The following is a 27,436-nucleotide window of genomic DNA, read 5'->3' on the forward strand; positions in this document are numbered from 1 at the left end:
AATGGTGCACAACCATGACATTGCCAAAATAACCATCCAAATGATTGAAAAATAGGAGCTATAGAAGATGTAACCTTTAAGAAAGATAAAAAAAATTCATTGAAAACAAAAAATAGAAGCATTTGAATATTAAGACTGCATACAAGAAAAGAGGAGATGAAGCAATACGTACGTTCCCAGAAGGGCCTCCATATCCTCTTCTTCAGCTTGTGAGACAAGATCTTTCTCAACAGTCACTTTCAAGTCATCTTCTGCAACAATAGTTGCCACAGGTCCTCCATTTTGGGGTTTTGCTTGACTGGCAACAGAAGTCGTATTTTGACTATTTTCCTACATGGTATTTAGGCATGTTGATAATTAAGGGAGATACGTTACAGCTTTACAGGAACATAATATGATTTTGGTTCTAAAAACAGTAACTCTCTTATTTTAACAATTCACCGTTTTTTCTCGACGCAACTTATCACTTTTTGGTCTTATATAACCTATGTATCTGATGCTTCATATGACTGACATGGAATACTTAAGTGTAGAATTGCATCCACGACATGTTAAAGCTTTATACCACATGTATCTATCACAGAATAATTGGTCCATTGATTATAACAAAGAGAAAAAAAAAACCTCTATTAATCGCTAAAGGTATCAAATATGTGATGTCAAAAGTGATTCACGTTGAAAGAAATGTACAAATACAGGTGAAGAAATAAACAACATCCAAAACTTCAATCACCCCAACATGATACCCTGATCAAGGTTCCACATGCATAACATCCTCAGCCTAGCAACAAAGTGTTAGCAGTTCGGATACTATGCTAGAGGTTAAAGGGCTACTGTGGCATTGGATGTCCACTACATATCAAAGAAGGAATTATAGGTTCAAAGACCTTGTTTTAGACTGGTCACATGTCTTAATAGGAGGGTGATGTTGGGTGACTTTAGTGCGTAGTTAGTTTGTTCTGTTTTATTTTATTTGTAAACAAGTGAGGTCCTCACTCACTGTTTTACACTTATATTTTCTTTTGTGCTATGCACTACCCTCTTAATAAAGATCACTTATCAAAAAATAAATAAATAAAAACTAGCAACAAAATAACCAAATATTCCTAATATCCAACAAAGAGCTTTACTGCGACAACAAAGGAGGAATCATAGCCAAAAGCTTTACACTTGCTACATTCCAATGGCAATGCAATTATAAACACATCCTCAAACTTCAACCTCCTTAAATCTAAAACTCCAGAATCCCAAACGAGTACCACTTCTTTGACATAAAAAGTAATCCAAAGAACGTCCCGTACATCTTCCTCGGGAATAAACCAAATGATGGCAATAATATCAGAGATGGGGCGAAAAACTCACCAAATAGAAGCATACTTTAAAGTTCAAACTAGATCATCCAATAACATATGACCCTAAGGCAGAGAATTTTGAATTATCAAAAATGGTAAATAGTTCACACCTTAGCCCACAGAGCCATCTCGACGATATCTATACCAACAACTTTGGGAAGACGGGTCAGTACTTCTTTACAAATGTTTAAAATGCAAACTAGAAGACGGTTCCTACAAAAAAAAAACATAAAAGGAAATGAAAAGTAAACAAACATATTAAGCTAGACTAACAACTTTATGTCTTTATAGACGCAACTATAATAACACCTGTCGTCAACGTTGCGCATTGTCCACTGAGGCGGGGCAACACTCTGGCTTCTAAGATTATCAAATCCCTAGACACAATTCAACAAACATATAAACATAAACTCATGTGTATCTATCCTTTGTCAAAACATACTGTCTAGTGTTTATAGTTTATACTCAAGTTAGTTAATGAGCTGAACCATACTCAACAAAGAGTGTCGAACATTACTAGCATAAATGTACATCCACTAGGATCATTTGACACAAGCTCCACTTTCGACAGATGCTTAAGCTTGTATAGTTTTGCAGGCTGCATGCATAAAAAAACGTTTTACCAAAACATGTTAAGATGGAATAAAAGACGGTGTAAGGAAACATGACCTCAAATATCCCTCCATTTTCTTTCAAGACGCGGAGAAACGCTTTAGTTCTCTGACCCTTTACTTTGACTATATACATAAACAAACAAGTAGAAAGTTAGATTTCATGCAATACACAAATGTGATTAATCATAAACATTTTGAAGTGGCTTACTGGAAATGGCTAGAACTCTAGATTTAGCCATGTGACCACGGCTTAATCTACCAGACTTGCCCCAAATCCCACGGCTTTTAGCTACACGAATAGATAATACAATTTTTTGTTTTGTTCCTTCTATTGCTGCTTCGCATGCTCGTTTTAGCTCTGCATCGTCAGCACTCGATTTCGCCATTTTGGTGTTTTTGTTTCTGCAAAATGTGGGTTACATGAATAATGAGTTCAGGTTGATCGGTATTTTGATCCTTTGTGTACGGAGGGAAATGAGGGGGGTTCGGTATTTATTGGCCAAACGCCAAGTGGCAAAACCAAAAAGTTTAATGGTCCAATCCAATTTCTTATTTGTCACGAAATAAATTATGTATCATTTACAAGTTGCAACACGTAGTCACGTACATACACATCTTAACTTCCCATTTCATCCTATGGTTAACCAAACCGATCTATTTCTACAAAACCGATCCGAACTACCAATTTTTCGGTTAACCGACTTTAATCGTAACCGAGCCGAAAATTATTGAAGAATAGTCGGACATGTTATGTTATAAGTTAAAAAATATCTATTTTAGTTGAGGGTGGAATTTGAGCCTAGCGGTTCGGCCTCAGCTCGTTTAACTCGCTGATTTAATAAATGGGCTAAGTTTGAGCATATATTATAACTCGTATAACAAACGAGTTTGATGAAACTCGGCTCGATAAGTTCAAATAGCATTATCGTCGTGTAAAATAACCAAACTGTTCGGACTCGTTCATATATTATATGAGCTAAGTTTGATTTTTTTTTCAAAGTTCGCTTAATAAACGAGTGGAGCTTGAACATAATGAAGCTCGGTTTTATTAGCTAGAATTCCATACTTAATTTTAGTAACTTTAATAGTAATATGGTTTGGTTTGGTTCATTGAAAATCATTAACCGAACCAAATATGTAGTTTATTTTTTAAATTTAAAAAAACGACATATTTGGTTCGGTTAACGGTTTTCAATGAACCAAACCAAACCATATTACTATCAAAGTTACTATGTGGTTAGGTTCGGATTAGTCGGTTTGGACAGTTGTCTACACCAAGGCCCAAAATATTGTCTATATATATCGTTTTTTGGGTATACGAGATGGAAATATTCGATATATCTCCACCAAATATTGAATATTGTTTTTGTCGATATATATCACAATTTCTTATATATCAATATATATCGACCGATATATACGATATAAATTGTTGACTATATCTCAATTTCCAATATATCGATATATATTGACCGATATATCTGATATAAGTTGTTGACTTTTACCGATTTTTATTAATATTTCAATGATATTTCTAGTATAATCGATTATATTTTTAATATTTTTCGATATATCGACATACAAAACAAAATTTTGATTGGTCAACAAAAAAATAAATATCTCTCTATATCTCATTTTTTTGGGTACACAATATATTGTATGGATTTGATATTTTGGTCATTGGTATGCACACCGTAGTTATAATGATTTACTCAGGTTGAGTCCAATGGTGCATCCACTCTCTATCTCCATTCCACAAAAAAATAGTGTTTTGAGGATGGGGAGTCAATTTTGGTGTCCAATGGTTCGGACCATTCCACTCCACTTTAAATAGCGTCGTTTGAATTGGTGGGGACACAAAATAATTTTGGTCATAATTAGTTTATGACTTGGTGGGGACACAAAACAATTGACTTAATTCCACGCCACTTCAAGTGGTGCCGTTTTGGTTTTTACAAACCACGGCATTTCAAGTGGCGTAGAATGCATTCTATATTCCTCGATAACACTCTTTATGAAGAATTATATTGAGATATGGGGAAAAACCACCGCCACTCTCTTTAGTTTTGAGGGAATAGGGAGCCATTGCACCCAGCCTCACAAAGTCACAAGCGACGACAACTTCTGTTTTGAAGTTGTGTTTCGGGGGTGGGCTTCACAACCAAAGGGTTTGTGTTTTTGGGGGTGGGAAGAGGGTCTATTGGACAAGTGTAAATGAAATTGGAATTAAAAGCCTTGGGCTCATAAGCCAAGCGGTTTAACTCACCATATATAAATTTCCTTTTGCTAAAACCCAAAACAAATAATCTGGCTAGGGTTTCCATTGCTGAGAGTTAAAAAAAAAAAAAAAAAAAAACCGCAGCTCAAACACCCAACAGCAAAGATGTTTCTGGGACAGATGCGAAAGCCAGACAAGGAGAAAGCACTTAAGGAGTTAAAATCACACGTGGTGTTATTTGGAGTGTACGTGGCTTTCGTTCGAGCCATCCCATATGTTCTTAATTACATCTACCAAGAACCACAAGAACTCTCTCTGGAGTTCTAATTCCCTTTTCTATCTAGGTAACTAATATTAAAACTTAAGAGTTTTGTATTAAGTTTGTGATTAACGATCTCTATGCCTTTGATTTATTTTCTTGTATCAATATGCGGATCCTTGTTAAGTTCTACTTTCTTTAGTTGTACGACTGTCTATGGGTAGCCTTTAATAATTATACACCAATAGATTTAATTTCTGTTGTCATTCAAATTGTACTATATTCAAGATTACTATAGGATTCACTTGATCATTTGAGGTGCCTGAAATCATTAGATGCATCAATTTCATTAGGGATTTGGACTCTTAGTTGTGATATTGACTTTGTGTAGAAGAAACATCAAAATTGAAGTTTTACTGGGTCGGACACACCGTTATTTTACTGATATAATCAACCCATTAAGTTTCTTGTTGTGTTCATAGTGATGCGTTGTCACGGAAACCACCTGCATTGTAAATGATAATACCAGTAGTTTAGCTCATGGATATCCTAATCACTCTATCAAAGACCTTAACCGTGCGTAATTAATAAGAGGTTACAAGGCTTTTATCTTGTAATGTATTTCACTTTTCAAGGATTAGGTGATACTGTGTCTATCAATGAATTAGGTGATCCTTTGAAATGCACTGCTCATTTGCCAAATATTGGAATGGTTGGATTTTTTTTGACTGAAGTGGTGTGTGTGCAAAGGACTGTCTAATTTCATTTGGATTCTGTATCATCTAATCCATTTTCTTCTTCCTATTTTATAAGCATCTGAAATAATTGGAATTTTCACAGGGTGTTTAGTAGGAGCTATCAGGATGAGAAAGAAAGGAGCAGTAGCTTGTGAATGCTAATGAGAGCACTTCTCCAACCAGCATGTCCCATAATGACTTGGTTTCAAGCATGTCATAGTTGTTTACGAAGGTTTTCTTGTATGAACATCTAGTATTTGTCATGTTTCAGACATCACTTCGTTAAATTGAAATATTAAGTTCCAGACAAGATTTAAAAGCGCTCTCTCACTCATTATGTTTGATTGTGTTTGTCTTCGTTAGAGCATCTTCAATGCTACTCTATAGTTCTACGTGTTGATTGGGCAGCTCAAAGTTTCCACACCAATCTACCCATGCTCTATATAAGTGGACAACTCACCACATTCCATTTTGGGGATAAAATATAGAGTTTGATTTGCTTTAGTAAGTGTAGGGGTGCAAATTTATACCGATATCCGAATCTGACGGATAAATAGGATATTGAATAATATCTGATCCGAAAATTAATATTAATTATAATTTTATTTGTTTTGAATAATTCATTTTACTACTATAAAAATTATTATAAAATATATATATATTTGTCATTTGTTATTTATTATTATTATTTTGTTATTATAGTTTTATATTATTAGTTTATAAATTTATATAATATTTTATACAATAATAAATAAATTATATATAATAACTATTAATTTTTTAAATCGGATTGGATATTTTTGGATGCGGATATGGCAGTATCTGAATCCGTATCCGAAACCAGTTTGAACATAAAAAAATTATCCGAATTCGATATCCGAAATTTTTGGATAATATCCAATTTTTCAAATTCGAATATTTGGATATCCATTTGCACTCCTAATTAAGTGTCATTCCATACTAACTCCCAAACTGCCTTAACTTGCCACATGTGCAAACAAACAAATTTTATTATTTTTGTATCACTACACTCTATTTTAGGGGTCAAATATAGAAGAAAGATGTGAAGTATTGAATGATTTATTTGTTTTTTTTTTTTTTCTTTTGTTCTTCCTAGAAACAACATTTGGAATCCACCAATGTGTTTATGGAGTTTTCATTAACATGCAATTAGAATCAGCCTCATAACCTAAATGATGTATTTTTAAATTTGCAATTGAGCACCAGAAAGCAAATTTTATAAGAGGGCCAGTTCCCCTCCTATGTTCATTTTGGCTGGGTGTCTGGGTAGCCAATCTGCCAAACTCGTTTCGTAGATAAGAGTGGAATTCGAGTCGAGTTTTACCGTGCTCAAGCTTGGCTCAAGTCGAGCCCAAATGGATCAGTTATTTTACACTATAAATATGACATTTGAGCTAAACGAACCGAGTTTCATCAAGCTCATTTGTTACACAAGGTTTAATTTGATCTCGAGCTCGACTCATATAGTTAAACTAGCGAGCTCGAGTCGAATTCCACCTTTATTTGTAGAGCTGATAATAGTTCCTCGTTACAATTCCACCAGGATCGAATTTTATTTGTAGAGCTGATAATAGTTCCTCGTTACAGTATGTTGAACTCTATGCATACCGGGAAAATGAAGAAAAAAAAAATACTAATAAATATTGTTACTGCCCAGGATCGAATTCCACCCTTATTCGTAGAGCTGATAATAGTTCTTCGTTACAGTATCTTGAACTCCATGCATACGGGGAAAATGAAGAAAAAAAATTACTAATAAATATTGTTGCTGCCCAGGATCGAACTGAGGACATTTAGCGTGTAAAGCTAACGTGATAACCACTACACTACAGCAACTTTGTTGGCATTGAACGTATTTTAAAGGTAAATATAATAATCGCATTTTAAAAGTCTAGCCACAGTCCGTATCATACTGTTGGCGTATGCAAAGTTTGATGTGTTCTGCGGCAAGTTGAACCGGTAAATGAAACCTGTAAAAATGAAATTTAAAAGAGAAAAAAAAAACAGCAGAAAAAATAAGAAGAAAGATAGTTGCTGGTGGTCCTTGTGGGGCGCTTTTAGCGTAAATGAAACTTGTAAAACTAAGAAAAAGTAGTTGCATCCTGTACTAAAGAATGTTTTCTTGTTCATGATAAGATTGTTGTTGTTATATGAAACACCGAATTGCTGTCTACTTTTGAGGATAATACCCAGGGTGCATACATCTGAATATCTGATACAAGATTACATAACAGCTTTTGGTACAAAGAAGTTGCATATGGAACCAAACAAAGTGTATATGGAACCACTGTCTTCAAATAGTACAACCATCTTGAAATCCGATTGGAAAGAATTCATAATTAATCCAAGTATTGGTGAAAGTGTAAAACTAGAGTTGTTGATTATGATGCCAAGAGTAACAATTAGGGCCTGCTTGATAACCCATTTTCCCGCTGGCAAATCCAGATTTTCCCACTTAAACACATATTTGCCGCTGCTTGGTAGCATTTTAAGACCTGGCAAACTTTTTTGTGATTTGCCGGCAAATGTGTCACGTGACCCAATTTTCCCGTTTGAAGCAAGAAAAATTTATCCATCTCGGAGATGGATATATTTTGCCACAAGAAAATCGCCCAAAATTTTCCCACTTCATTTGCCAAATTTGATCAACCCTAGGTCGCGTAATCCCTCGTACTCACTCTCTTCTTTCATACTCACTCTCTCTCAGGTTAGCGCCGCAACTCTGTTTTTCTCTTTCTCTTTTGATTTTTTTCAGAAAAAATCGATTTTAATAACTGTGATTTCAAGGTTTGTGTAGAGATTCGCACGGTTTGTAAGAAGATTGGAAGAAATATTGGTGGTGTTCCTGAATCTACTAATCTGTTTTACCAAAGAAAGCATTGAGGTAATTTTTACTAGTTATTATAGCTTGATATATATTTTTTTTCTTGTTGTTGATCTGCTTGTTGGGTGTTGACTATTTTGTTTTTGATTATTTGTTTTTTTTTATTCGGACTTGATTAATTGTGTCCTCTTATCATCTCAACTTTTGTGTCTGTGGTTTGTTAAAACACTTTGATGATAACATACATGAGAAGCGAGAATATATGATTAGGAGAAATAATGTTGAAAACGAACACACATCGAATCTAAAACTGGGAAGGGAATAAATAGTCTTGTTATGATAAAGAGAGAACGAATCTTTTAGTCAGACACCTTTTAGGCACCACGTCGATTTTCCACAGATGTAATGTTGATGCTTTTTTATCGACCAGAACAGAGAGTGCTCGACCGGAACAACGGCCAACAAAGACCGTAATTACATAGATAACTGCTCCTCGAAGTGCGCTCCTGTGCCCCGTGGGCAAGAACAAGCTTCTTTTTTATAGGTGTAGTGTAGTCAGCATCCGTAGTTTGCTAGGTGAGGTCGTCTTTCTTTCCTGCCGCTATACAGTTCGACCGGAACAACGGGCAACAAAGACTGTAATTACATAGATAACTGCTCCTCTCGGTCGAACCGTATGGCGGCTGGAAAGAAAGACGACCTCACCTTGCAAACTACGGATGCTGACTACACTACACCTAAAAGAAGCTTGTTCTTGCCCATGGGGCGCAGGAGCGCACTTCCCTTTTCTACGCGGGTGTCAGTGAGAGCTACTTTAGTATCCCCCGTTGACCTTCTTTTGTAGATAGAATCTTTAGTGAGTGGAAACAAGACCAGACTTGCTCTGCAGTACGAGCCTCATACAGAGCGCCCTGTACTGTAATATGATGAGAAGAAGAGGGGCCTCTTTAATCAAAGCTCTAATTTCACAGTCAATGGTCACACAGGCTTTCCTCTCGAACTCTGTCGACCTCAGTCCCCCACTTCCGAATAGAGTAGTTTGCCGTCATCGAGCGAACCGGGACTGATCTTCAACTAGCAGTTTTTTTCGTGGAAATCTTAGTCGGTAGTGGATTTTTTGCTTTGACCAGGCGAAAGGCGAAAAAGAGAGGAAAAAGGCAATTCCTTCTCTTCTGTTGTCACAAGAAGGGACTAGGTTCCTGGCCAAGTCAGGGACGATCGATTGTAAAAAAATATCAGGTAAGAGTTCATTCCGGCATAACTTGGCGCAAGGAATTTGCTCGTTCCAAGCAAGGTTCGGCGTTAGTTGAAGTTGACATTGAGTCGCGCACTTCTTGGAGTGGGGAGTGAATTCATGCGTACCTCAATGCAAGCTACACACAAAGTAAGGGCTGCTAAACCTATGCAGCTATTTCTTTAGTGGAATCTTAGCTTTCCTGATTTCAAGCAGTGCTCAGCTAAGCCACTCGATGGTTGACCGGCTTCAATGGCATGGGTGAGGATCGTAACCTCTCGTGCTATCTTTTGGGAGAGAGAGGGCGTCAGGGAGACCCACGGAATTGGATGAGCCCTATGTCTTCCTTTCCTGCAGAAAAAGAAAAAGATTGAATTGTTAGAATGGAGCCGGTGTAGAGTCCAGTCACTTGGCCAGCGTACCCAGCTAGTCTCTTCCAGAAAGAACATGACCAACCGATTAGGTTAATCAATCTCATAATATTATATATCCCCGCATATTTACATTTCCAAAATTGAAAAGTTTGCCTTATCGTCCTTCTTTCTTTGATTTCAAATGTCAAGAAGCAGGATACCCTGGGAAGCAAGGCTGTAAGGCGGAGCATTTTCACATATATAGGTGATAGATTCTTTCCTGGTCCGCGGAATTGATTCACGAACTCGAAATAACTCGTATCAGACAGACAGTATTTAGGTAATGAAATAGAAAGCCCTAGCCAACCGGGGACCGCAAAATGGAAATCGAAAGTCCCTCCGTAGTCTCTCATAGGCATACGAATCTGCGTAATCAAGGATCTGAATCCACTGAGGCATTGCAAGAAAAATCTGGTGCATTGCAAGAAAAATTTGGTCACTTACCCTTGAATTTACAAGGAAAAAGTAGCATCATGGAGTTGATCAAGTACTTTAGTCATGGTTTTTGAATTGGAATTGTTCGCCTTATCTCATATTGAAGAGGCTCCATTGGCCCTTACTGAGATCAAGGTTTGGGATTTGTAGTTAGTTGGTTAGAAATGCCAAGTTTGGTTCTAACAGATTCGTAAAATGAAAGAAAACAAGATAAATTTGCTTATCATAGTTATAATTCTTATATATGTTGTTTAGCAAGAATTTATTCTAACTGTAGGTCCTATTGATTCTCAACCACTAAGGTGATAAATCATGGGTGGTACCATTGAAGAGCAAAATCACTTAAATGAGTTAAATCTAAAGTAGATATAGTGAGGAAACTCCAAACTATAAACGTAAAACGGTTCAATCCAGCTTTCCTGAACAAGTTTCATAAATCCCTCATGCTTTGGCCAGCGTCCCAGCATATATTGAATCTAAACTGAATACTATGAATATTTGGTACTTCAACACGTTCTCATATTAATGGTGAATGATCAGATGCAGCCATGCAGCCATCTCTGTATCTCCAACCTGGAAGCCTCAAATGCTAAGCATTGTTCATCAGATCTCTATTAATTTTGCTATATTCATTTCCTGCTGATTCTTGCACCATAGATTTCCAAACTGGTCATTTGAATGATTATGGATGATAGCAGAGTTGTTCATAGACAATCCTAGTTCACTAACAATGCTTTGCTTCCCTCTAACTAAGAGTTTAGTCAGACAAACAGTATCAGGCTTAAACACCCTAGCTAATCAACTTGAATCTTTGGATGTAAGCCATTAATGTCTCAATATTGAAGCAGATGTATTGAGTCTTACAAAAAGAAGGTTAAGCTCTTCAGTGTGAACTTGTATAGATGGACAAAGGCTGTCTCAAGTTATAAAGTCGAATAAAAAATCTCCGCTCATGAGTGTGGAACGCAATCTCACTGCAAGGCTTATTTCTTCTTTTGCCTGTAAAGGATATGAGTATTACCTGCTGTTTGATAGTTACTCATTGTTATGTATTTATTTATTCTGTCAAGAAAGAAAAGGGATGTGCCTACCAAACCTGTGGATAGGTAACCAATTCAGTAGCACATGCCAAACTTAGAGTCAGACATGCCCTTGTACGCAAATATTTTCTCATTTCGATTCTATCAGTTAACACGGCTAATTGACTAATAATCTAGTATTATCTCAGCTGAATACTTGAGTCGCTAACCAGTAGGGAAAGTCCCAGAAAGTGACTCAGTATCAGATTCAGAAGAACCACAAAGGAAAGATTCGTTAGAAGAATCACTATTGGAATCAGTAGTAGGGATACTCTAGTATTATAAGCCACTTCTTGTATCTGGGTTCGTTGTGGGCTTGTAATTAGCTAACATTTGCTTCTTGTTAAAGTTTAGCTAACAATTTCATGGGAATAGATATATGTTTTATTGACTAAAGAACAGAAAGAATCAGAGGAGCTACGAGGAAGGGGTCATAATTTTACATGAAGTTAAAGTTGGGTTTGAGGTGCCCCCTCAAACCCATCATCCATAAATATGTCGTGTAGCCATGGTAGAACAAGGATCAAAAGGAGGTGGTGGAAGTTGAGGATTAATAATGAGGCGAATGTTTCAGCTTTTGAATGCTGATTAGAAGTGTAGCCCACTTATGGGTCCAGCAATCTTAGCAAATACGTTGTCTGCTTAGGTTTTTTTGTTCAGAATTTCATTTTCAAAATTTGGTCAGCAGTGAGAACAATTGCCCCTCCTTCAGAACTTTCAATCAGTGGAAAAGTGATGCTTAATGCTGGATTCAACAAGTGAATCAGAACCAGCACTCATACATGAAATTAAGCACAGCCTAAGTTGGTCAAGGATGCTGGTGGCTGTTACTGCTGCTGTGGATGCTGGTGGAGTTGGTGGTGGCTGGTGCTGCTGGTAGAGTTAGGTGTGTGTGTGTGCTGCCTCTGCTACTGCTTCTAGGTTAGTATGTAGAAGTATGTGGGATGAGATTCAAAAGTACGTTGAGGAAATTGATGGAAGAATGGGGTCTGACGAAGGCTGTGGGGTGCAGTTGGATAGGAATCGCGAGTTAGTGTAAATACTTGTTCAGATTGTGTTGTGTTCAGTTGATCAAACCGATGTTAGCTATTGATTTTGGAGCTTGGCCTTACTATAGGTCCATGTCCATAGGTTTTGATTTTGGAGTTTGGCCTTACCATAGCTATTTACATGAAAAACTTATTTTTCAGATATTGGCCACTACTGACACTTGCACTTAGACCGCATTGTCTTGCTTTTCATGTGTACAATGGGACTCTTTGAATGCTCCTATAGGATAGTTTGTGTGTGTGTGTCAAGTGGTGTGTGCCCAGTAACTACCTGCCTATGCATGTGGCTTGTTGCTAGTCATTTCGTATATATGTATTTGTATCTCGACTTTGTGGATATTTTAGTTGTTACTTATTATTACACTTTATGAATTTGTGTAGAATGAGGAGAACTACACGTGAGCGTAGGGCAGTCGCGACTTTGGTGGTTGTTGTTATTGCTCAAGCTGTGATGGCATACTACGATTGGTGGTATAGGATATATATGACTAGGCGTAGGGTTGTTTAGAGCTATACAGCACCCGCATACCTAGGGCTCTAGCGTAGGAATATGGATGCGAACGGAGTGTTGTGTTGAGGAGGTTTTATATGGACAAATGACCGCTATTGTCATAACATGTTGAGGATGAATAGAGAAATGTTTCGGCGCGTCGCCTACGCCGCTTTTGTTTTGTGGATTTGGTCTTAATGATAGCCGGTATCTGTCAGTCGAGGAGCAAGTCGCGTATTTCTTGTACACAATTGGGCATGACATGCGACAACGAAATATTGAGTTGCAATTCTTCCGCTCATGTGAAACAGTTCATCGTTATTTCCATGTGGTATTGCAAGTGGTTTTGAGATTATATAGAAAAGTGGTCAATAATGCTACCGTACGCAAACTCTCCTAAGCAAAGTGTTAGGAAACAAAAGAATGGCATCGCAAGATTTTTTCGGGTTAGAGATATAGAAGGATGTTGATGTCCATTCTATTAAACTTTTGACTTATAAAATTGTCGTTAACAACCATTTTTGGTTTTAGGATATTTGTGGGTGCTATTGATGGTACTCACATTGCTACCAAAGTAGATGTGGAAGACCGTGGTAGATATCGTAATAGAAAGGGTGTCGTCACCAAAATGTGTTGGTTACTGTACATTTGACATGAAGTTTACTTATGTACTTCTTTGGATGGGAGGGTTACGCCCATGATGGTCGAAGTCTTGAGGAGTGCAGATCTGCCTCGGCACAAACTTACTCTACCCACTGGTATGTCAAGGTTTATAATTGTAATATATCTTAGCACATAAAAATGTCATATACTAAACTTAACATGACACCGTCCCAGGATCGAAGTACTATCTTGCGGATGCTGGTTTTGCATTAGTCCCGGGATTCCTCACACCCTTTCGTGGCACGCGATATCATCTCCGTGACATAGGCACAAAGGATGCTCAAGATTACAAAGAGTTGTATAATTTTAGGCATTCGTCATTGCGTATGGTTGTTGAGAGAACAATCGGGTTGTTGAAGAAACGTTTTGCATGTCTTAGGCATGCTCCTCATTATGATACGAGTGTACATACGAAAGTAATCCTTGCATGTTGTGCTATCCATAATTTCTTGAGAGAGGAAAACCCAGACAGTATGTTAACCGATGAAGAATCGAGCTCGGATGAGGAAAATGGGGATGCGGGCATTAATGAAGATGACACTAATGATAATGAAGACCAACAAATACCAATTGATATGGTACCTGCCCACGGTTGGACAAATTGGAGAGATGCTTTGGCTTTAATGATGTGGCAAGATACCATGGGACCACATTAAATATGTGATGGTGTTTTAATTATCTTTTATAATAGATCACGTTGTCTTTTTAATGTGAATTTTTATTAGTGAATTGGTGCTTGTATTAATTATGGTTTTAATGGATATTGTTATCTATGAATTTGTTTAATGAATACTTATTAGAGGTTGTTAGTTATTAATGAATTTGATATTATTTTTTATTTCTTTGTTTGTATTTTAATGATACTTCTAACAGATTATGGCTAGGGGGCGGCAACTCATCCAACGGTGTGGTGTTGTTAGTGAGGGTGAGGTTGCTCCTGTGCGAAACAAATTCGTTGGTACCCCTCAATGGATGAGATCTTAATCGAGGTCTTGTTAGAAAAGACTTTAAATGGTTTAGGTAGGAAGTCGGACAATGGGTGGAAGCCCGAGACCTTAAAAGAGGTTGCTGAGGCTGTGAATCAACGATTGAATATGTCAATCGGGAATGACAACGTACGTTCTAGGCTGAAAACAATGAAGAAAGATTACCTTCGCCAAGGCATTTTGCCGAGGCTAGTGGTTTTGGTTTTTCGTACAACCTACAAACCAAATGTATTGAATTGCTGATCATGTGGCATGGGAAGAGTATTGCAAGGTAATATATTTTACTAACTTATAACTCTAAATTACTACTTATTATTACAATATCTTCTAAGCAATTGACTATTGTTATAGGCCCATCCTACAGCGAGGCCTCTACGAAAGAAGATGTTTCCTCATTTTGAGGAAGCTTGTATTGTATTTGGGAGTGATGTGGCAACTGGGGAAGGGGCAATCTTTGGACACGATGATGAGGAAGTAGTGATTCTAGATGAAGAAGTTGGAGATGAAGGGGAGAGAGAATACTGGAGGAAGAGTCAAGTCACCTCCAAGTCCAAGATCCTAATGCCAATGACGGTGATAGTTCACCGGTGAAAGCTTTGTAGTTGGTGATTCTACACAAGCCGGTAGTCGGGGCGATTACTACCCCTCCTTTAGTGAAGCTTAAGAGGTCTCGTCTTGGTCTTGAGGCCATGCCTCCACCCCCGTGATTTCAAGGAGTTGACCGAGGCAAAGGTGCGTCAACTAACTAATGCCTTCACTCCTGTTGACCCTTCCACCTTGTTAATCGCTGCTTTAGAAGAACTTCCTAACATGGAACCTGATCTCATGTTGAGGGCCCTTGATTTGTTGGTAGAGAATGAGGCCTTGCTTAAGTTCTTTTTGGGGATACGTAATCCTCAGTTGAAGTATTCGTGGCTTATGAGAAAGCTTGAGCAGTAAGGGAAGTAGATCGAGTAGTAGAATGTAGGTCGTTAACTTGTGTCTTTTGGATATTTTATAATGATATTTTGATTTAGAATTCGCTATATGTATGATATTTTGAATTAGAAATAACTATATGTATGAATGCATGTCTTTTATATAGATTAACGTTGGTTATTGTGCTGTCTTTTATATAAGGCTTGATGTCCGGGTTGTTTAAAAATACAGTTTATGTAGTTTTCTTTTGATATGAGGATAGGTTTCTACCACTCACTAAAAAACTCTTCCCGACATGGATCGAGTGACGGTGCTTTTTAGCACAAGAACCGGGAATCGTGTGAGTTGAGTTAGGAGCAATGATAGTAAACTTTTGAAATAATTGTTTGTATATGTGACTTAGGGTTTTGATTTAAGTTGGTTTAATTCTTGGGTTTACTTAATCGAGGTATGAGGTTTTATATAAGCTTTAGATGTATATTTATTGGATTTTCAGGTTAAGGCAGGGATGTGTGCATATGAAATGTCGAAATACAAAGGAGGCTCGCTTTTTTTTTTTTCTAGAATGTGATGTTTTATAGTTGGTTTTAGTAAATAGAATATAGTTGGTTGGTCCATCACCTCTCAAGTTTTGAATATAGTGTGTAGTGTATGAGTGTTTGAATTAGAACTTGCTATATGTATGAATGTATGAACTTGTTATATGTCTTTTGGATAGTCAAACTATATTTTATCCGTTATATTTAGTCAAGTTATTTAACAGAATGTTGTTATACATGTGTTGTTGTTTTAATGTTTAAATTACATTATTATATGTTTATGTGTGTGTGCAAGCTGTGTGAACGTAGGTGAGTGGTTTGTGTGTGTAGGTGTGTGTTTATTTATGGTGTGCAGGCTGAAGAGAGCGACTCAGTAGTTCTTGGCTTCTGATTTTGTTTCTTAAAGGTTGGAACAGCTGTTGTCACCTGATTTGATGGACGCTTAGCATTGGGCAGGCTCGGAGCACTTTGTGAAAAGGTTCTCTTTGAGACTAGTACTTCTTTCTCATTTGCTTCGTTACTCAGGCAAGCAGAATGAACTAGGAACCAGGTTATAATTTTTAAATATGAAGGTAATTTCCCTTTCTAAATTCATAGCAACTCTTCATCGCAAATTCATAAGTTTATTAAAAGTTCATAAGTTTCTAATTACTAACATGTTTTGTTCACAGGTTGAATGTCAAGTCTGTGATCAACTTGGACACTCAGCTATTGAGTGCCAATTTATGTACTCGCCGTGTAAAGAACCTACATGTGATGGGATCCGATTATTGGGCATGTCAAAAACAGCAAGCAATCAAGGAAGGAAGTACTTGAGGTGTCAACATCAGTCATGTCGAAGCTATTTGCAGTGGTTAGATGAAGCTATTTCCGATACACTTTCTGGGATTGGATCAAGCTCATCAACGAACGAATGCTTTAAGTGTGATCAGGCAGGCCATTGGATGGACGAGTGCCCTTGGGTAGACTGTGAATGCAACAAAAAAGATTGTAATGGAAGGAGGACTGTTAAGATTACTAAGTATGGAATGAATGTTGGAAAAAAGTACTTGAAATGCGCAAGGTGTGGGGGATTTGAATGGCTTCATGACGCTCTGAAAAAAGCATCCAGAAAGAAGGCCATTGGATTGAATGCAGAACCCATTGTTACTTTGAAAATGACTTTGTCAGAATTCTCAAAGTTAAATATAAATGGAAGACCTGGTGAAACAAAATGTGGAGAATGTTTTGCAGTATACGCTCTATTCAGGTATGTTACTCAAGTATACTCATGGATAGCTCGCTCACTGTGTTTGCCTCATTCATAATATATCTGATGAGGACATTGCACTTCTCTGAATTATATACAAGAGCTGCATATAATTAATCCCCCTTTGCTAAATAAATTGATGGCTCGAGCCTGATCTGCAATCAAATTCCAACTGCACTAGACATGGAAGTTATGGTGGACTTGAATTTATGAGAGCTTCGCAGATGATTGTAAATTTTGAATGATTTAGCCTAATATAGGGAGATTCAATTTTTCTCTCGTTAAGTAACAAAATCAGTTTAGATGGTGTTAATGGATTTGTTGTGGCTGTTGAATGTTGAGAATAGAACATTATTATTTTTAGGTGTCTTCTAATCTTGTTCTACTAATTTGCAGTGCTCCCCTGACTATGCGTATGGTGCTAAAGGATGTGCAGCTTGGGGAATACAACCTAACTCAGTTTTGGTGTTTGAGATTGAAGTCCTTGGTGCCCAGTAACTACCATGGTAGAGTTGGACCATCTATAGATGTGTCTCATGCCTAGTAATGGATTCTTGTCTGGGTTTTTTTTAACCTTATGCGTTAGTTTCCTGAATGTTGCTATGGAGTTGTGACTGAAATGATATCTTGCTATGATGTTATGCTCGAAAATGTAGACATTAGAATTGTTTCTTATAATCTAATTAGCTGAAGTGGATGTCTTGCTTACCAAAACAGATATGAGGAATTATCATGTGCCGTGCTTTTATAATATTAGTCTAAGCACTACCGGGTGCGCTATCACATATCGAATTGTCTCGACCAATTTTTGTTTAGCTTCATGAAAAACAGCCTTCTAAATTATTGATGCCGTGTTCTGATTCTAAGAATGATGAGGTGAATATTCTAAAGGTATTGACGACCTTTATTTAGGTACATCAATAGAACCAACTGCTTGAGATTTTACTGTCAAGTTAAGAATGCTCTGCTGGTTGTCATTCTGCCAAAAGAAGGCTTCAGAATTTCCGTAGAGTGCTTGATGAGCGAGCTGTCAGATTCTACTATGACTTATCCAAACTCAAAGTCAGAAGCATGCGCACCACTTGCTGTATTTGAGCCCTTCAGGTTTTTGTACACTAGAATCTCTGGATTTGTTGCATCTCGAAGGAAATGCTCAAGTTAGCTTACTAGAAATGCTCTGTGTAGGCGAGTGCAGACACTGTTTCAGGTGGTCTGTGTGTGCACTGCTAGTGTAAATCTTTCTGAGTTTAGTAATGTCCTCCGTCTTCCATCTACATAAAAGAACAAGGTGATAAAACCTTCGAGGATGTTGGTACAGGACAGGCACATAAGAGTAAACAAAGCATTCAGGATTTGATTATTGACTTCAAACCATGCATTCCTGTGGGATTTCTTTGGTATTGCGTGGTTTAACATGCCTATCATGACCATGAACAGAGACAGCAACGCAAGTGATCCAAACAAAAAGGGCCATGTTCATAGGGTTCTTGATCCATTCTTTGCTCATTTTCCACAGTGCATCCCAATCAATTCTACGAACAAAGGGCAAATGGAAACGTTTACGAAATATGTGGCTTGGAGAAGAAGGAACTGAACGTGAAATCTTGTCTCTGTCCCCCACAAACTGCCGGAACTTAGCGGATGGTGAAGATAAACTATGCCGAGACGAATCAAGTTTCAAGAAACCCACTCTGCCAGCCATCCTTGTAACGGACTCCATGAAACCTTTTTAGTGTTTTCATGGCCTAATAGTCCCCTTTGAAATGTGAAGAGGACTTCGACTCTTGACTTTACAACCATTCGTGGTACTCAAATTTGATATTGAATTTTTTCACTTAACTTCCTCCACACCTTCTCCATTAGCAGTTGAAACCATTGCAAACGTATATTTTTAAGCTTTTTCAAGCTCGCTAAACGTTGGAAAAATAAAACCAAATCCTAGAACTCATAAGACGAACCACATTTGATTATTCTTTGGTACAGCTAAAGATCTCAGTATAGCATACAACAACCCAAGATTTGCAGTGTGGCAATAAGGCTAGATGACTTTCAGCAGAAACTCATAGACACTGCAAAACTTATTGTGAAAACAGAAACCTGACTTCTCGATCAGTGTCAGAGATGCCAAAGACCTTGTCAGAACAACTAATAAGAAAAGTTTGAATCAGTGATTCTGCCATCTCCATCTGAAAATATATTGTCAAACTGACTTAACATATAAACAGAAATGTAGTCTAATCAATTTCAAAATGATATCTGCTTGGAACCACATGAAACATACACTTATCCCTGTTTATTAATGTGGAAAAGCTGCTAAAATAACTTATTGTAGCCAATTATGTTAGTGGGAACTACAATGCAACCAACCAACTATTCTACGCTAATGGAAAGTAAATAGTCTACGTAGCATCTGATTCCAAACAATCCACCAATAGCACTTCACACAGCAGCAGCAGCTACCAATAGCACACTTCACACAGCAGCAGCCACCAATGGTAGCCAAGTACACTTCACACAGTAGCAGCAGCCACGCCAAGCACACTTCACACAGCATCAGCAACCACCAATAGCACACAGCAGCCACCAATAGCACACAGCAGCCACCAATGGTATCCAAGTACACTTCACACAGCAGCAGCAGCCACCAATAGCACACTTCACACACTCGCCTACACTTCACATAGCAGCAACACACACTTCACACACAGCAGCACACCACACACACTCGCCTACACTTCACACACAACAACATACACTTCAACAAATACGAAGTTTACTGCCATGAATACTCCACTGCAGGGAATGAATACTCCACTGAAGGGAGGGAGGGGGTAGTATCATCAACCACACTAGAAGGTTCACCAAGTCCACCAACGTTTTCAGTACTCTCAACTTGTGTATCACCAAAGCTTTCACCAAGTACACTCGCAGCTTGTGGAGTGTCACCAACAACTGGCCCAAAGCTTTCACAAACATTCGGAGTATGAAGTGAGTAGTCATTCCCAAAAATTACACAAGCTTCAGCAAAATAGGTAAACATCCTCCCTTTTAGGTGTCTCGCTGCGGGATGCGCCTATAACAATAAACAATTTCTAACAAGCACGCTATGGTTATAAACATAGTAATAATTTGTTACAAGATAGTCAAGTAAATTACCCTGAAATACGCATCCCATGCTTGACGATCAGCGTCAATACACTTGGTTTGTTGGTTGTATGAAAAACCAAACTCAGTACTCTCGAGAAGTTCTTTGACAGCTATGTAATCTCTCTTCAACGTTTTCATCCTAGAACGTACAGTCTCATCCCCAACTGACGAGTTGAATCGTTGATTCAACTCCCTAGCCATCATGGACAAGGTCTCACTCTCCCACCTATTATTTGACGTTCTGCCCGTACCATTTACAGTATGATCCAACAACAATTCAATTAGGATCTTATCCATCGTGGGAGACCAACGGATATGCTGACGACTTGCCATAACTACGAGAAAAAAAAAGTTAAATGTGAACTAATTGAACAACATATTCACAAGTAATCAAACTAACACTTACAACCATTTTATATATACACTAAACAACATTGTGTATAAATAATGATAATTACTCTTACAACCATTTTATATATACACTAGATAGGGGGCCAAAACAACCCAGCTTAGTAGGTGCTTAGATGTTAGTTCCGTCAAGTGCGCCGACATGCAAACTATGGATGCTGACTACAATTCATGTTATCTTGATTTTCTCATATCCATTATGGGGAAAACAAATATTACATGGACACGCTATATTTTGAGAATAATCCGTGTCGGATACCTATCTACGTCTCCGTGTCGGACACACATCACACACACACAAATTGTATGTAATATACCTCGATTTTTGATATTTTGCCGTGTTGTATCTGTGTCAGAGATAGGCACACCTATCCGTGTCCATGTACCTTGGGAAAAAACTAACATGCATTCACTTTAATTCTATTCAAGCTGAATTCTCCAACTAACACAAATCATTGAAATAGAATCTCCCAACAAGAATATGACAAACAAGTATCCATGCCATATTGCCATCCACTTAAAACACCCCAATATAAATATATAAATAAATCTTTCACAAAAAGCAAAGACAGAGAAAGCTAACCGTACTTTGTGTATGTGACGATTCGAGTTAGAAGTAGTATTCCAAACGAGAAAAGAAATAAAAGAGAGCTCCTTATAAAAAAAAGTCCAAATTATTTCTTCTCTTTATTTGAATCTAGTTAACGTAGATGGACATCAACAAACAGAACTTAACATGCGAGAACTCCATGCAACTACATCTCGATGTAAAACAATGTAAACAAAACAACGTGTGATAATGTAAAACAATGTAAATTCGTTGATAGTGGTGCTTTGTTGAGTTTGTGTGATAATGTATCGTGTTATATTGGCATTATGAGATTTGATTAAGTATTTTACTTGATTAAACAAATAAATAGACGAAAGAGAAGTAAGAATGGCAAAACTTGAGTAAATTTCTAACCTTGATTGAATTAAAAGAGGAAGAGGGCTGACACGTTAATCGAGAGAGAGAGAATACTGAGAGGAGAGAGCGAGAGAAGTCACCTTTTTAATAGATCTAGGGTTAAAAATATTTGCCGAATTTGCCGGCAAATTTTTTTGGGTTATCAAGCACCGTCAAACTTGGCAAATGACATTTGCCAACATTTGCCTCTCGACGAAACAAGCAGCGGCAAATAGTTATTTTCCTGCTGGTAATTTGCCGGCAAATTATATCATGGGAAAATGTTTTCCCTCTTCCATATTTGCCCAGCATGCGGGAAAACTTATCAAGCAGGCCCTTAGATTTTTTTTTTTTAAATTTTTGTGGGTTAGGCAGACCCAAACCTGCATTAAAATTAAGCTCTAGTATAAACATAACCCTCAGCATCTTGCTGTACTATAGCACTTAATCTTTCATCCATAGGTCCTATACTATACCAAACTCCCTCTTCTCTCACATTATGATTTCTTGCAATATGATCAGCTGCTCTATTTCCTTCCCTGAGTATGTGCTGTACTGATACAGAGATAAATGACATTTTATATGCTCTAATGCCACACATGAGGTTCAGGCAGTACCATGGTGTTGGCTCTTCCTCATTGATTATACTAACAGCTCTTTGGGAATCTGAATTAACCACAAGATGTTTAATGCCTTCCATCTTTGCTGCTTTCAATCCTTCAGCGATACCCATTAGCTCCAGAAAAAGGATGGATCTCTTTCTTGAGGCTCCTGCATACATTAGTATGACATTTCCTTCCTCATCTCTTATAGTGCCTCCAAAGCTTGCCATGTGTTGTTGGAGAGAGCCATCAGCATTAAGCATGAAAGCTTGAGGTGGGGGTTTATTCCACTGACATAGTCTTGGCTGCTTCTGGACAGTCTGGGAACTGATTCCCAGGTGTGTTAAGATTCCCAACTGATTCCCAGGCTGCTTCTGGACAGTCTAGAAGAGTAACAATTACATACTTTCTCCATCGAAGTAGAATCCAATAAAAAGTGGCTTTTGGCAGAATCTGCCAATGCTTTGCTTGCATATTCAATGAGGGTTATACATCAATGCAAGTATCATGAGGAGCTTGCACAATTTGCAGGAGGATCCAAGTATGTTTTGTGATATGTTTAACAAATAAGCTTCAGATCAAAGGGACCAGTAACATAGAAGGTTTCAGCGATGGACAAGGCTGAGTTGGGTCTTAAGCTTGCGTAAAGTTTAGGCCGGGTTGTTGTGAACATCCTTTGCGGATGGCTGGACGTGCAACATCTAATGCTCGCTATTTCATGAGAGAGAAGTTATTTAGCATGCCAACCTCGAAAAAAAGGAGCCAAGTTCTGAGGAACCCCTTTGCTCTTTTGCCACTAGCTAGAGTATTCTTCTGGATAGAGTCACATCCACTGGATGAAAGGAGAGTCACCAAAAATCTTGACAGGAACAGAATCCATCACTGAAGTGGTGAAACCTCAAGGAGTCCCTTAATGTGATCTGCACCCCAACAATCTTTGACATGAATTTGATGGCAGTATGGCAGTCTCCACATACTCTCAAATTCTTGAACACACGAATTGAAGAACCACCACTTAAATTGAGTATGCCAAAAGCAACAGCAAGCTTCTCACTGTGACTGCACAAAACCTCTTCCTTCTCTTCTTGATCAACATCTTGCAGAACAAAATCAGTATTGGGAAGATAACCTGCAAGTCTCATCTTATCACCCAACTCCTCTAGGAATTTGTAGATTTTATCACTCTGTTCATTTCTCTTATCACCTGCTGAAAAAGAATAGGTTTTATTTTTAACCTGAACCCAACTAATACCGGTAGTTTGGTGATTCCTCGATCTCTCATCAGTTTCCTAATATGTGATGCATTGTCCCATTGCTTTGCAGCAACAAAAATGTTAGATAACAGCACGTAGTTTCCTGGATTGTCCGGTTCAATATCAAATAGTTTCATAGCTGCAATTTGCCCCAAGTCTACATTCTTATACACTCTACACGCTCCAAGCAATGCTCCCCAAGCACCTGCAGTTGGTTCAATTGGCATTTTTTTTATGAAATCATATGCCTCTTCTACACGACCTGCACGACTAAGGACGTCTACCATGGAGGAATAATGATCCGCATCTGGCTGTATATGGTGGTTTTTGCTCATTGATTGTAGAATAAAGCGAGCTTCATCAACAAGCCGTGAATGGCTACAGCCTGACAGAACACCAGTAAAAGTAACAGAATTTGGCTTGATCCCCGAGCTTATCATTTTGTTGAAGAGCGACAACGCCTCCTCCCCTTTACCATGCATTGAGTTTGCCAAGATGATTGTATTCCAAGAAACAGTGTCTCTTCTGGGTAAGTGATTAAACACTCTCTGCGAAAGTTCTAATTCTCCACATTTTGCATACATAAGAACTAGGGCAGTCCCAACCATTATGTCTTCAATAAAACAATGCCTCAAACTAAATCCATGAATCTCTTTGCCTCCCTTTGAGTTTTTTAAATCAGTGCAAGCTGGCAAGACACTCGAAACCGTAATATTATTAGGTTTGAACCCAAGATCTTGCATTTGAACAAGTAACTTAAGGGCTTGTTCCGTCCTTCCGTTTTGCATGCACCCACCAATCATGGAATTCCACGACGCAGAATTCAACTTCACCCCTTCACTTTTCATCTGATGGAAAAGACTCAAAGCTTTATCACACTCTCCATTTGAAAAATATGCTGTTAAAATCACATTCCAAGACACACTATCTCTTCGCGACATGCCATCAAAAACTAGTTGAGCTTTCTGGAAGCTTAAACAATTAGCATACATAACAACCAACCCACTACTAACAAACACATTATGTCCTATCCCATTTCTTACAACAAACCCATGAATCTCTTTCCCTGAACTCAAATATCTCAAACCCGAACAAGCAGGAAGTACAGACGACACTGTTATAGGATTTGGTCTTAAACCATTCATCCCCATTTCACGAAAAACCAATAAAGCTTCTATCAACAACCCACATTTCACATAACAAGCTGACAACGAAGTCCAAGTAATAACATCCTTCCTTGGTAGCTCCTCAAAAACCTTTTGAGCCCCTTCAACATACCTACATTTCCCATACATATCAATCAATGCATTCCCAAGTACAAGGTCAGAACTAAACCCATATCTAACCACATCATCATGAATCTCTTTCGCTTTAACACTATCACTCAACGCCGCGCATGCCTTCGCAACAGATAACAGAACTAAACTATCAGGCTGTATACCCTTTCTACGAAACTCAGTGTAGAGTTGAATAGACTCTTTTGGGTGGCCTTGTTTTGTATGAGCAGATATCAAGATTGTCCATGTTGGAAGATCAGGTTCAGGAATTTTATCGAACAAACGACGTGCACTGATCAAGTCACCCGAGTTTAAGTAGTGTTTTAGAAACTTGTGGCTTAGGTGTGATGGTAAGTTGGTCGGCACTTTTGTAAGCATGACATAAACAGAATATCAAAACAAGAAAACTTTAGTGTAGTGAACAAGGATAAAGAAAGGAGTGGAGGAAAAAAAAATTTGGACCATTTCTCGATTTGTGCGTGTCATCCTTGCGCAGGGGCCATGCTAATCTTCTCTGTATCGTTCCAATTTTAACGGATGTCCCCGAAGGGACAGAGCTATCTTCCACGTACTTGTATATAAAGGTAAAGCTTTATGTTTTTTGAGTCGATGTGGGACTAAGGTTTGAAATACTAAGCTGTCTCCCCAGCCCAGACCCCCCAAGTGGTATGGACTAGGGAGTATATTATTTTGCATATGTTTGCTTAACTGTGTATCTAATTTTTAACACGAATAAAAGAGTTGTTTCGACTTTCAACCTATGTATATTTGCCAAACTCTAACCTCTTCTTCAGAGAATGGGTTGTTTACCCAGAATACTTGGAAGAGATACTGGCATCGGTTATAGTTGTTCTTTTGCCAAAGTCTCTATTTTTCGGTCAGCATCTTTAGGAGTGATATCAATCTAGCATCAAACACCAAATTTCCAACAATTTTGTGTTTTTTCAACTTCAGGAGAGTTACATGTTGATGAAAACACCAAAAAAACACCAAACCAAACACCAAATCGGCTAATATTTGGTTCCAGGTTTGGTGCTGTATCAAATCATCTACGCGGTTTTAGAAAAACCGCGTGGTTTTGCCAACACCGCGTGGGCTTGTTGAAACAACGGGCAAAAAACCGCGTGCTCTCAATGACAACAACGGGCAAAAAACGACTATATCTTTCTACCCTATAAATTGAAACACTCACACCATAGTTTTACACTCATTTCTTTTCTCTACTTTCTACTCTCTACTTTTAAAACAACAATGACTAGTCAAGAACCAAAATCAAAATCTAGAGGGGTTTCATGGATACAAGAAGAAGATGTTGCTCTCACTAATAGTTGGCTACAATTAAGTTAGTCAAGATGGTGTAGTAGGAAATGAGCAAAAGTCGAACGATTTTTGGGCTAGAATTCTAAATGCATTTCATGCAAATCTAGGAAGAATGACCGAACGCAACTTGACGAGCATGAAACACCGTTGGACTCTCATTCAAGCTAATATCAACAAGTTTCATGCTATTCTTTCTAAGATTCAAGCATCTCCTCCAAGTGGCTATAATGACAATATGATGGTAAGTATTTACTTTTTATTTGTTATTTTGATTCACAAATACATTTTTCAATTCTAATTTAGTTTTTGCTTAATTGGTAGGTTGAGAAGGCAATAAGTGCATATGTGATGCATAATGGGGTTTGGAAGTGGATCCAATGCTATAATATAGTGAAAGACTCACTCAAATGGAAGAGGCTACAGTTGAGAAATGATTTGCATCCCACCAAAAAGTTGAAGTCAAACAGTGGGGAAGGAGGTTCATCAGTTCCAATATCAACTGCGACAACTCAACCAATGGATTATGATCTACACCAAGTTCATGGGCTTGAGGATAGGCCTCTTGGAAAGAAAGAAGACAAGAAAAAAAGGCAAAAAGAGAAAGAAGAAGGTGTTTTTAAATTGGAGGAATCTACTAAGAAACTTAACGATTTTCTGGTGGAACTTTCTAAAACCACAAAAGAATGCTATGAATTGGAAGCTCAAAGACAATTGAAGAAAGATGAGATGGAATTTGAAAAACTTCAATTGAAGAAAAGTTCGATGGATTGGAAGCTCCAAATCCAAAAAGAAAAACTTCAATTGAAGAAAGATGCGCTCCGAGTTCGAGAAGATGAAAATGATGCAAAAATATTAGGAATGAAATTAGAAGGATTTATCCAAGACGAAGCCGGAAATTTGGCAACTCAAAAGGGCAGAAATTTTACAAAAAATGAAAAATCGACTTGGCAATATCACTGGTAGTAGTCAAAGTAGTGCATAGTCTAAATTTGAGTTTGTATGTCTTTTAATTTGAGTATTTTAATTTGTCTTTTAATTTATGTCTTATAATTAATGACGTACTTTAATTTGAGTTTGTATTTTGATTTTAATTAGAATGTACTTTAATTGAATATTTTATTTTAATTTGAGTTAAGTTACCTTAATTTAAAGTTGATACTTTTTATCCTTCTAAAAAAAATTCGGCAGAGTCTATTTTGTATTTTCAAAATTCTCATATACACAAATCCTTTTATAAAACCACAAATACATAGAAATAAACTTGGAACACAAATACATAGAAATTGAAACGATAAATAAACACAAAGTCCAAATGAAGTGCAAATAGAAATAGAAATCAAGTCTAACCACGCCGCCCACGCCTACTCCACAAATGCTTGACCAAGTCATTCTTCAATCTATCA

At 37.7% G+C, this 27,436-nt stretch overlaps 4 protein-coding genes, 2 non-coding genes and 1 pseudogene across 9 annotated transcripts in view; 2 read left to right on the forward strand and 5 right to left on the reverse strand.

Moving 5' to 3' along the window:
• The window catches only part of LOC147516335 (exocyst complex component SEC3A-like), a 31,530-nt gene extending 29,024 nt beyond the window's left edge, over positions 1-2,506 (reverse strand). Inside the window, 6 exon segments of the mRNA XM_086588977.1 lie at positions 173-330; positions 1,463-1,565; positions 1,662-1,729; positions 1,870-1,950; positions 2,022-2,089; positions 2,175-2,506. Of these exon segments, the coding sequence (XP_086445103.1) occupies positions 173-330; positions 1,463-1,565; positions 1,662-1,729; positions 1,870-1,950; positions 2,022-2,089; positions 2,175-2,352 (656 nt within the window). The 5' untranslated portion in view covers positions 2,353-2,506.
• Positions 2,507-4,274: 1,768 nt separating this feature from the next.
• TOM6 (translocase of the outer mitochondrial membrane 6) lies at positions 4,275-5,499 on the forward strand. Its single transcript, XM_086588981.1, has 2 exons — positions 4,275-4,528; positions 5,284-5,499. The coding sequence occupies exon 1, from the start codon at positions 4,350-4,352 to the stop codon at positions 4,509-4,511; it is 162 nt and encodes a 53-aa protein (XP_086445107.1). The 5' UTR covers positions 4,275-4,349; the 3' UTR covers positions 4,512-4,528; positions 5,284-5,499.
• A 1,465-nt stretch (positions 5,500-6,964) lies between these two features.
• TRNAV-UAC (transfer RNA valine (anticodon UAC)) lies at positions 6,965-7,037 on the reverse strand. Its single transcript has one exon. It is a non-coding gene; the product is annotated as a tRNA-Val (tRNA).
• Positions 7,038-7,226: 189 nt separating this feature from the next.
• Positions 7,227-17,794, forward strand: LOC147516338 (uncharacterized). Of its 3 annotated transcripts, none has more exons than XM_086588983.1 (5): positions 7,227-7,908; positions 7,989-8,085; positions 16,238-16,403; positions 16,503-17,080; positions 17,477-17,794. In XM_086588983.1, exons 3-5 carry the CDS (start codon positions 16,398-16,400, stop codon positions 17,622-17,624), a joined length of 732 nt encoding a protein of 243 aa, XP_086445109.1. In that variant the 5' UTR covers positions 7,227-7,908; positions 7,989-8,085; positions 16,238-16,397; the 3' UTR covers positions 17,625-17,794. The 3 variants fall into 3 exon arrangements, with proteins under 3 accessions (XP_086445109.1, XP_086445108.1, XP_086445110.1); XM_086588982.1 differs by having other exon boundaries at positions 7,999-8,085; XM_086588984.1 differs by lacking the exons at positions 7,227-7,908; positions 7,989-8,085 and adding exons at positions 14,262-14,645; positions 14,726-15,337.
• Positions 17,795-19,238: 1,444 nt separating this feature from the next.
• Positions 19,239-25,513, reverse strand: LOC147516339 (pentatricopeptide repeat-containing protein At1g20230 pseudogene; annotated as a pseudogene). The gene is made up of 3 exons (XR_015211018.1): positions 21,683-25,513; positions 20,237-20,562; positions 19,239-20,153 (listed from the first exon to the last, which is right to left on the reverse strand). The product of XR_015211018.1 is annotated as a pentatricopeptide repeat-containing protein At1g20230 pseudogene (transcript).
• On the reverse strand, positions 21,976-22,413 carry LOC147516340 (uncharacterized). Its single transcript, XM_086593216.1, has one exon. It carries the CDS (start codon positions 22,411-22,413, stop codon positions 21,976-21,978), a length of 438 nt encoding a protein of 145 aa, XP_086449342.1.
• On the reverse strand, positions 25,164-25,266 carry LOC147516341 (U6 spliceosomal RNA). The gene has a single exon (XR_015214656.1). It is a non-coding gene; the product is annotated as a U6 spliceosomal RNA (small nuclear RNA).
• Positions 25,514-27,436: the final 1,923 nt, after the last annotated feature.

This window comes from Coptis chinensis, chromosome 2, assembly GCF_015680905.1.
Source record: "Coptis chinensis isolate HL-2020 chromosome 2, ASM1568090v1, whole genome shotgun sequence".
Taxonomy (NCBI): Eukaryota; Viridiplantae; Streptophyta; class Magnoliopsida; order Ranunculales; family Ranunculaceae; genus Coptis; species Coptis chinensis.